At 33.4% G+C, this 10,161-nt stretch overlaps 1 protein-coding gene across 1 annotated transcript in view; it reads left to right on the top strand.

Moving 5' to 3' along the window:
* Positions 1–1,894: 1,894 nt before the first annotated feature.
* LOC107568863 (upstream stimulatory factor 2-like) overlaps positions 1,895–10,161 on the top strand; it is a 13,103-nt gene continuing 4,836 nt past the window's right edge. The window contains exons 1-5 of the mRNA XM_016254855.1: positions 1,895–1,924; positions 4,409–4,495; positions 4,751–4,871; positions 6,068–6,155; positions 7,689–7,727. Coding sequence (XP_016110341.1) covers positions 1,895–1,924; positions 4,409–4,495; positions 4,751–4,871; positions 6,068–6,155; positions 7,689–7,727 — 365 coding nt within the window. The remainder of the gene's footprint in view (positions 1,925–4,408; positions 4,496–4,750; positions 4,872–6,067; positions 6,156–7,688; positions 7,728–10,161) is intronic.

Here is a 10,161-nt window from a genome sequence, read left to right as displayed (position 1 = left end):
ATTACGACAACAAATTCCAAGGTTGTCCGGTTGCCAGATCTTGTATGAAATGCATCTTTCTCACACGATCGACGCATACAAATTTCAACCCATTTGTCCCCTCAACTTGGCAACCTACAGCCCAGTGATGCTATTGATATCTTCGCAGGGAGTACCGCGGGAAAGAAACGATGATCACTGTTAGAAATGGGAGGAGAAAACTCAGGTGGTGCTCCAGTGAAAAAAACTAAATATACATTTTTATCTACATGTATAATGAGATATAGCTTACACTTCAAAAGGCTATTTAATTGATTAAATATGAGCGCTGCAAGTTTCAAAGGCAGGTGCTGCGCTGCTTTGTTTACTGCGGTTACCGGGGAAATGGCTATATTCCTGGCGAAAAGCGCCACCTGCTGGCAGAGAATAAATTAGCATTTTTCAATAAGCCCTTCTGCTCTTTTAGACCAAAGCCAAAAACGACCTTTATTTTTACGCAGAAAACAGGCAGTTGTAAATGTGAACTGGTGGATCGACAAGAAGATAATGAATTATAAAACTTATTTAATTAAAAAAAAAATATATATATATTGTACACTAATATATATTTATGTTACTAAATGAATATAGTTGTTTGATAATAATTGTTAAAATTAATATAAATATAATATAATATAAAAATTGTTACTTTTGACTCCACCCCCTCCATAAACCATAATTTGTCTCTCATGAAATCTGTCTAGAAGCTGTGTGATCTTACTACAAAATCCAAAATATTTCACATAAAGAAAACTAAGCCTATTTTTAGGACAATTAATTTTTTTCATTAGTGTAAAAAAGTGTTGCATTGTCTTTAATTTATGCTGATTTAAAATAATAATAGAAACAATATTTTTTTTTTTGCTGTAATCTAGTGAGAATCACCATTGAGAATAATTGGAAATAAATAAATAAAAACTCAAAAGTAAAACATCCAGATGCATTATGTTAATGAAAAAATGTAAGAAAAAAGGGAAATTAGGGAAAATGTACTTAATTGCCATGAAAATAAGGTTTAAATAAAATAAAATGCACATGCAAATACAATTCGGAGATTGCTACTAGACGGATCATGTAATTTGTTTTTTTTTTACTTATCTCGGTTCTTTTGTCGTAAATTGTGTTATTGCTCTATTAATTTATACTATCCAGCGCTCCCTGAACGCAGTCTCTGGTTTATTGCCAGTCAAGAGCAAGCACGCTGCAGGGACGCCTCTATAACGACTTTGATCTGATCATAAAGTCTTTCCGAGTCACAGGGCTCAAGTCCAAGTCAAGTCTCAAGCCATTGCTGTCAAAGTCTAAGTCGAGTCTCAAGTCTTCTTTAATTATGTCGAGTTGAGTCGCAAGTCATCAAATTTGGGACTTGAGTCCCAGTCAAGTCTTGAGTCGTGTGACTCGAGTCCACACCCCTGTTATATACTATACATTATGTCGTATTAATTAAAAGACTTTTAGATTACTTATCAGTAGTATTACTCATACCTGTCAACCCTCCTGTTTTTCCCAGGATTCTCCCGTATTTTATTGTTCTATCCCGCTATCATCCCGTTTAAATAGTTTCCTGTATTTCTCACGTATTTTTAATCTTTCTATAAAAAAATCCCACTGGGCGTATTTTATGTTTGCTACATTCGCTTCCGGTAAAACTCCCGTAATTTGTGATGGGCCAAACCTCATTATATGAATAATTACGACAACAAATTCCAAGGTTGTCCGGTTGCCAGATCTTGTATGAAACGCATATTTCTCACACGATCGACGCATACAAATTTCAACCCATTTGTCCCCTCAACTTGGCAACCTACAGCCCAGTGATGCTATTGATATCTTCGCAGGGAGTACCGCGGGAAAGAAACGATGATCACTGTTAGAAATGGGAGGAGAAAACTCAGGTGGTGCTCCAGTGAAAAAAACTAAATATACATTTTTATCTACATGTATAATGAGATATAGCTTACACTTCAAAAGGCTATTTAATTGATTAAATATGAGCGCTGCAAGTTTCAAAGGCAGGTGCTGCGCTGCTTTGTTTACTGCGGTTACCGGGGAAATGGCTATATTCCTGGCGAAAAGCGCCACCTGCTGGCAGAGAATAAATTAGCATTTTTCAATAAGCCCTTCTGCTCTTTTAGACCAAAGCCAAAAACGACCTTTATTTTTACGCAGAAAACAGGCAGTTGTAAATGTGAACTGGTGGATCGACAAGAAGATAATGAATTATAAAACTTATTTAATTAAAAAAATATATATATATTGTACACTAATATATATTTATGTTACTAAATGAATATAGTTGTTTGATAATAATTGTTAAAATTAATATAAATATAATATAATATAAAAATTGTTACTTTTGACTCCACCCCCTCCATAAACCATAATTTGTCTCTCATGAAATCTGTCTAGAAGCTGTGTGATCTTACTACAAAATCCAAAATATTTCACATAAAGAAAACTAAGCCTATTTTTAGGACAATTAATTTTTTTCATTAGTGTAAAAAAGTGTTGCATTGTCTTTAATTTATGCTGATTTAAAATAATAATAGAAACAATATTTTTTTTTTTGCTGTAATCTAGTGAGAATCACCATTGAGAATAATTGGAAATAAATAAATAAAAACTCAAAAGTAAAACATCCAGATGCATTATGTTAATGAAAAAATGTAAGAAAAAAGGGAAATTAGGGAAAATGTACTTAATTGCCATGAAAATAATGTCACAATGAAAATAATAAATAAATAATGCTCATATAAATAAGATTTATTGTCTTTATGCATATCAAATTTTTTTATTTTGTGTGGTGATATATGACTGGGGAATGTTTTCTTGAGTTTTACCCATTTGCAGTCATGTGATTCTAATCTCTGGCTGGGATTGGCACTGGGCCTGTGTCACATGTCAGTCAGGCGGCGCGTCACATGACAGATGATTGGGGGCGCTGTTAAGGGGTATTTATAAATACGTATTCTGTTAGTGAACAACTGTGTCATTCAAACCTTTAAATTAGATCATGCACAGCTCTCTGCATCACAGGAATGATGGATGAATGGAGAATTCAGTCAGGAGACACTGGAAATAAATTTCCCATGAACACTTTATAGGGAATTACAGCTGTTTTCTCTAAACATCAGGTTCTGTGGCTGACAAAAAAACAGCAGAAGCTCTTGTTTTTATGATTATTTTCCTGTAGGGGTACCTTAATCACATCACATTATTCACAAATTTCAGCTGAAGTATCATGACCACATGCTGTTTGGATGATAGTTCCTTGTATTCGGGGCTGAATGTGATGGCTATTTTGATGTTGTGTTACTCCTTTACAGTTTAATAGTGTTTAAAGTCATAGAAAAACATGTAAAGATCTGGAAAGTACTACATTGCAGGTCCAAGGTTTGGAATAATTATGATTTTTTAATGTTTTTTTTTTGTATTGTGAAATATTATTATAATTTAAAATAACTATTTTCTATTTAAATATATTTTAAAATGTAATTTATTCCTGTGATGCGCAGCAGAATTTTCAGCATTACTCCAGTCTTCAGTGTCACATGATCTTCAGAAATAATTCTGATATGCAGATTTGCTTCTCAAGAAACATTTCTGATTGTTATCTATGTTGAAATCATGTTTTTATTTAATATTTTTTATTGAAAACGTGATACACTCCCGTTCAAACTTTGGAGTAATTAAGTTTAAAAAAAAAAGAAGAAAGTAATACATTTATTCAGCAAGGATTGATCAATAAATTGATCAAAAGTGACAGTAAAGACATTTATTGTTACAAAAGATTTCTTTAAATGATATTCATTAAACTTTCTATTCATCAAAGAATCCTTAAAAACATGTATCATATTTCCACAAAAATATTAAGCAGCAAAAACTGTTTTCAACATTGATAATAATAAGAACCACTATTAATAATTGAGGACCAATAATAATTGATAATAACTGAGCTCAAAATCAGCATGATTTCTGAAAGATCATGTGACGCTGAGGACTGGAGTAATGATGCTGAAAATTCAGCTTTGCATCACAGGAATAAATTTCATTTTTAACGTATATTCACATAGAAGACAGTTATTTTAAATTGTACAAATATTTCACAATATTACTGTTTTTACTGTATTTTTGATCAAATAAATTCAGCCTTGGTGAGCAGAAGAGGCTTCTTTCAAAAACACTGAAATTCTTAAGCATTCCAAACTTTTGACCGCTAGTGTTTTTTCAAGATCTGAAAAAGTTCTGGAAATGGTGCTATACATATTGTTCAACAATCATTTGAAAAAGATTCAATATTGGATTATTCACATGAAAAGCACAATTAATCTGAAAAATCAATATTTTAACCAACCCTAGTAATGAAAGTCTGTGTCTTTGTCCTCCTCAGGTGACAGACCAGCGACCGCAGAGTAGAGGTGAAGTCAGAGGGCCGGTTAATGTGGTCTCTGCATCCAACCTCACTACATCCCAGCAGGTATGGAAGCAACATATGCGTCACTATGGCAACCAGCTCGGTCCCTGCATCAGCACCACTTTTACTTCCCATCCCATTCTCTTATACTTATTCATTATGTCGTGATGTTCCACAAATCTCATTCAACGCGCTGCAGAACATGACAACATGTCAGAGCAGAAGATGAAAATGATACAAACTCAACTCTAACTAAATAGCCAGATGTTCCGCGTTTGTTTGTGGGTTGTAAAATGTTTCACGCCTGTTCTCTCCCAGACAGTAATTCAAAACTCTTTCAGTAATGAAGACAGTCCTGCTGGAGAAGATACTGGAGAGAAGACAGCCACGGCCATGTCCATGCAGACAGCAGCTGACCCTACACTCACACAAACAGCAGGTACGTATTCGTTTTTATAGAGGTTTATAGAATCACATGCAGCATGCTTCAATAGATTGAGAGGTTGTCCTTTACAGTGCTTTCACCTTGGTTAAATTAAGTTCTTAAAAACCACATAAAACGGAGTAATGGTTCTGCCATCAAGTAATGCATTCATTAGTTAAGTTTTAGATGGTTTACAGTTTCAAAAGCATGTGTTTATCTGCATTTCACAATGATTTCAAATGCAGCTTACACTTTTAAGTATCTTTGTATCTTTTTTTGGAAATAAATATGTATTTCTTTTTTATTGATTATCCCAAAGTAGTTATATTTTATATATGTAATAATGTAAACACACACACACACACACACATATATACAGTTGAAGTCAAAAGTTTACATACTCCTTGCAGAATCTGCAAAATGTTAATTATTTTACCAAAATAAGAAGGATCATACAAAATGCATGCCATTGTTTATTTAGTACTGAATAAGATATTTCACATAAAAGATGTTTACATATAGTCCACAAGAGAAAATAATAGTTGAATTTATAAAAACGACCGCATTCAAAAGTGATTCTTAATACTGTTGTTAACTGAATGATCCACAGCTGTGTTTTTTTGTTTAGTGATAGTTGTTCATGAGTCCCTTGTTTGTCCTGAACAGTTACACTGCCTGCTGTTCTTCAGAAAAATCCTTCAGGTCCCACAAATTCTTTGGTTTTCCAGCATTTTTGTGTATTTGAACCTTTTCCAACAATGACTATATGAATTTGAGATCCATCTTTTCACACTGAGGACAACTGAGGGACTCGTACGCAACTATTACAGAAGGTTCAAACGCTCACTGATGCTCCAGAAGGAAAAACCATGCATTAAGAACAGAATGAAGATGTGGACACTTTTCTTATTTTACCTAAATATCATATTTTTTTCATTTAGTACTGCCCTTCAAAAGCTACAGAAGATACTTACATGTTTCCCAGAAGACAAAATAAGGCTCTTAATGCATCATTTTTATATATGTATACACACACACACACACAATGTAAAATGTATGTATTTATATTAATAATATTTTAGTCATACCAGCCATCTTTGAACTCTCAGTAACTCTCTTATCAGGATAAACATGAGTTCTCCTGGTGGCAGTAAATGTGATTTGAATTTAGTATGTGGAGCAATACAACATCTGTCGTCTCTCTCATTTAGGTCAATTCTACGTGATGATGACTCCTTCAGATGTTCTGCATTCTGCCTCTCAGCTGACTTTAGCTCCACGCACACATATGTACACTGTGTGAGTACAAAAAAAACTGCATTTACAGCATGCCACAGGTGTCCCTTAAAGAGTAACTTGATTCATCGACTACATTTATTTAAAATTCGTAACATTTACACCTTTATTGGTGAAATAATACAGTGTCGGGGGATAGTCTTTTGAATTTGGGATGGGATTTACTCAAGGAGTTATTGTCTGCAGGCTCTTTTGTTGCACCGATGCATGTTTTCTTTTTGAGCCTTGCTCTCCATTTAACCTTGGGATCCCACTAGCACATCAGTGAATCTACATGAAAACAGGGCTGTTTGTCATGATTCTGTTTCCTGACAGGATCATGTGCTCAAATTCAGTCAGAATTCATGGGAGAGCGTGGTTTGCTGTGCTTCCTTTTGAAGGTGCTCAGCTGTTTTTACACCGCAGAAGCAGAAGTGTGGTGAAAATGTGTGATGCTCACACGTTTGTGCGGTTGCAACATCCTTAGCCTCCAAAATAAGCTCGGTAGAAATATCTAGCTGAAGAATCACATGGCAGAGGTGTTTGTTTCAGTCGTTCTTGTTTGATTATTTCCTTCTTTAGGACACAGACCGCTTTTGCAGCTTATGCGACATGAATGGCACAAGAGTAACTAATCTTACTTTCTTTCATTAGAATTCCAAATCCTTCAGGTTATTAAATCCTGGGATAAAAGCCACTATAGTTAGAGAGTGTGGGTTGTGTTCAGAATGGAATATTAATCACTCAGATACATAGTACAAGTGTTTTTTTTAGTATTTATATATGCTATTATAGTATGTATTTATATTTAAAATTCACTTGTTATATATATTTTAATTTTAGTTTACAAATTTTGTAATTTTGCTATGTGCATTTTTTTTTTATTATTAGTTTTTTTATACTTCTACATAGCTTTAATTATTTTTTATTTGTTTTAATTTTATATTAATTTAGTAAATCAACTATTTCAGTTAGTTGCCACTAAAATAAAATATAAATATTAGATGAAAAACTTAAAACATTTCTAATATTTGTTTAAGAAGCATTTCATCTAATATTTATATTTTGTTTTATTTCAGTTACAGATTTTTATTTGAGTAATTTTTAAAATATTTTTTAATTGCATTATTTTTTAATTTTATTTCAACAGTAGTACGCTACGCTGTTGTCACATGAACTACACTGCACATTTTTTATTCAGCAGGCATCCAATAATTATCTCAGAAATAATATTTTGTGCCCAAATATTGTGTCAAAAATTATGTTTTGCTCTGTTGTTCATCCAAAAGTTTGACACGTTATTTAGGTCTTCCATGCATACAGACAATTGCATATTCTGCTCTGTATAAATACTGCATAAATTGCAAGTTGTATACATTCCAATGTATTTCTCAATAGATTTTTCTGTTCATCAGATTTCTATTTCAGCAATGATGGTAACCATCAAAGCAAACTGTTTCTGTCATTTTCTGTCCATGTTTAGCTGAAATGTCATTCATTAGATAATTTTTCATAAGTGTTTTTTGAAATGTCTGAAATATATTTTCCACTCTGCAGAGGTGAACACAATGCACAAGAGCATGACGGTTTTAACTGGTAAGAAGAAATTTTACATCCCATTAACAAAATAAATTCAAATAAACACAAAACTGGCAGGTGTACAGAAAATACAGAGCTGCAAAAGTAATAATTTCCAAACATTTTCAGACACTCAAACATGCCTGTTTTCCATTATTTAGCAGATAATCCAATCCTAAGTACATGCCATTGCTTGAGACAATATTATTATGTCCTGTCCATTCAGGCCTCTCAAACAAAATAAGTTGCAATTCCATTTGCTACCACTGGTGGCGCAGAATTTGCACGTCACTGTATACTGTGGTTCTTTAGTTTAACACAGTCTTCTATAGAAGTCCGTGTCCGCCACTGAATAAAAAATAAAAAAGGTATTTGCGAATTCTGACTTTTTTTCTCATAATTGCGTGATATAAACTCGCAATTCTGACTTTTTTTCTCATAATTGCGTGATATAAACTCGCAATTGCGAATTGAAAAGTCATAATTGTGAGATATAAACTAACTTGCAATTCTGAGAAATAAAGTCAGAACTGCAAAATATAAACTCGCAATTCTGAGAACGTATCAGTCTTTCCCCCCCCCTCAAAATTGGACTTATAACTCGCAATTGCGAGAAAAAAAGTCTGAATTGTGAGTTTGTATCACGCAGCTAAAAACTCGCAATTCTTACTTTGTAACTCACAATTGTGAGTTTATATCACACAATTCTGTGAAAAAAGTCAGAATTGTGAGATAAAAAGTCGCAATAACCTTTTTTTTTTTTTTCAGTGGCGGAAATGGGCTTCCATAGTCTTCTGTGCATTTCAAGTCACGTCTGTATATAGTGCTTTTAATATAAAGAGATGTAGGAATAGACTTCCTGTAGTGTAAATAAAAAAACATCTTCAGTTCAAAAACACTTTTTGTTGTTGTGCATTAGCACAGATAAAGCATCTCGCATCCTTCCTGGCATTTTGTGAGATGCTTTACCCCGTGTTGTGTGACAGACACGACGTTGTGGAGTCGTGACTTAATTAAAGCGTACCTGAGGGAAGATTCACACGGAGAACAGTTGTGTCATTAGGCTAAAATTGGGCCTCGTCGCAGACGGCAGCTGTTTGCAGCGCTGCAATTTATAACCTAATGAACACAGCCGATGCCGCGACTCCCCTGAGATCAGACGTGAAGGGCAGAGAGACCTTACGCAGATATCTGCCCGTCCGCACTAATATTAGCTTCAACTTTACAAAGCTGGGACTAAGTTTGTCATACCTGCTAGTGGTTGACCAATATGGGCTTTTTTAATGGCCAGTACCGATATCATGAGTGTAGGGTGGCTGATGGCAGATTTAATGTAAATAGGCATACATACATGATAAAAGCAAATGAGATCCACACAACATTGCTGAAATATTTAATGAACACTTACACTGTGAAAAAAAGAAAAGTTGTTTCAACTCGAAGTAAGTGTTCATGCTGCCTCTAAATTTTATGTTTAGTCAGCTTGAAATGTTAAGTTGTATTAAGTGATAACTTGGATATTTTAGTTGAGTAAACTTAAAATTGTAAGGCAGCGCAAATTTTTTTTTACAGTGTACTTTACACAGTATTGACCTTTAATTTAAGTTTTGTGCAAATAGTTTAAGTAAGACTGACAAAATGAATTTTGTTTATTATTATTATTTTTCAAAGCAGTATATTTTAAATCATAACTTTTGAGATAATACATTTTTAATCAAATTAACTTTACTAAATCGCAGTCTCTATTTTATTTTATTTTATGTAGTGTTTGTTCTTTATTTGTTTTATGTATTTATTTATATATTATATATTTCAAATTTTTGTTATATTATTTATTTATTCATCATTTTATTTGATTTTTGTTTAGTTTTCATTCATTCATTCATTCTTTCTTTAGTTGTTCAGTTTGTTGTTTTTTTATTTGAATATGTTATATTATGAATATATTATAAAGATAAGATTGCAAGCCTTGTAAAATACTTACATTGAGATTTTAAAGCTAAGAAATATATCAAATAATGCATATGCATTTTTTATTCTATTTTATTTTGTTTAGTGTTTGTTCTTTATTTGTGATTTTAAATTTTTTTTTTTTTAGTTTTGAATATTGGAAAGATAAGGTTGCAGATGTTAAAGGGGTCCTATTATGTTCTTTTACAAAGTCTTGATTTTGTTTTGGGGTGTACTAGAGCAGGTTCTCATACTAGGTTGTTCGAAAAACACATTATTTTTCACATATTTTACATTATTACAACACCTCTCTCCCCAGTCTGGCATGAACGGCTCGAATAGTTCCTGTATCAAATGAAGGCCCGCCTTCTGAAATACAAAATGTGCTGTGATTGGTTAGCTGGGCCAGTGTGTGCTGTGATTGGTTAGCTGGGCCAGTGTGTGCTGTGATTGGTTAGCTGGGCCAGTGTGTGCTGTGATTGGTTAGCTGGGCCAGTGTGTG

This window comes from Sinocyclocheilus grahami, unplaced genomic scaffold (genome assembly GCF_001515645.1).
Source record: "Sinocyclocheilus grahami isolate Dianchi unplaced genomic scaffold, SAMN03320097.WGS_v1.1 scaffold1288.1, whole genome shotgun sequence".
NCBI lineage: Eukaryota > Metazoa > Chordata > Actinopteri > Cypriniformes > Cyprinidae > Sinocyclocheilus > Sinocyclocheilus grahami.
This window is presented reverse-complemented; position numbering and strand designations above follow the sequence as displayed.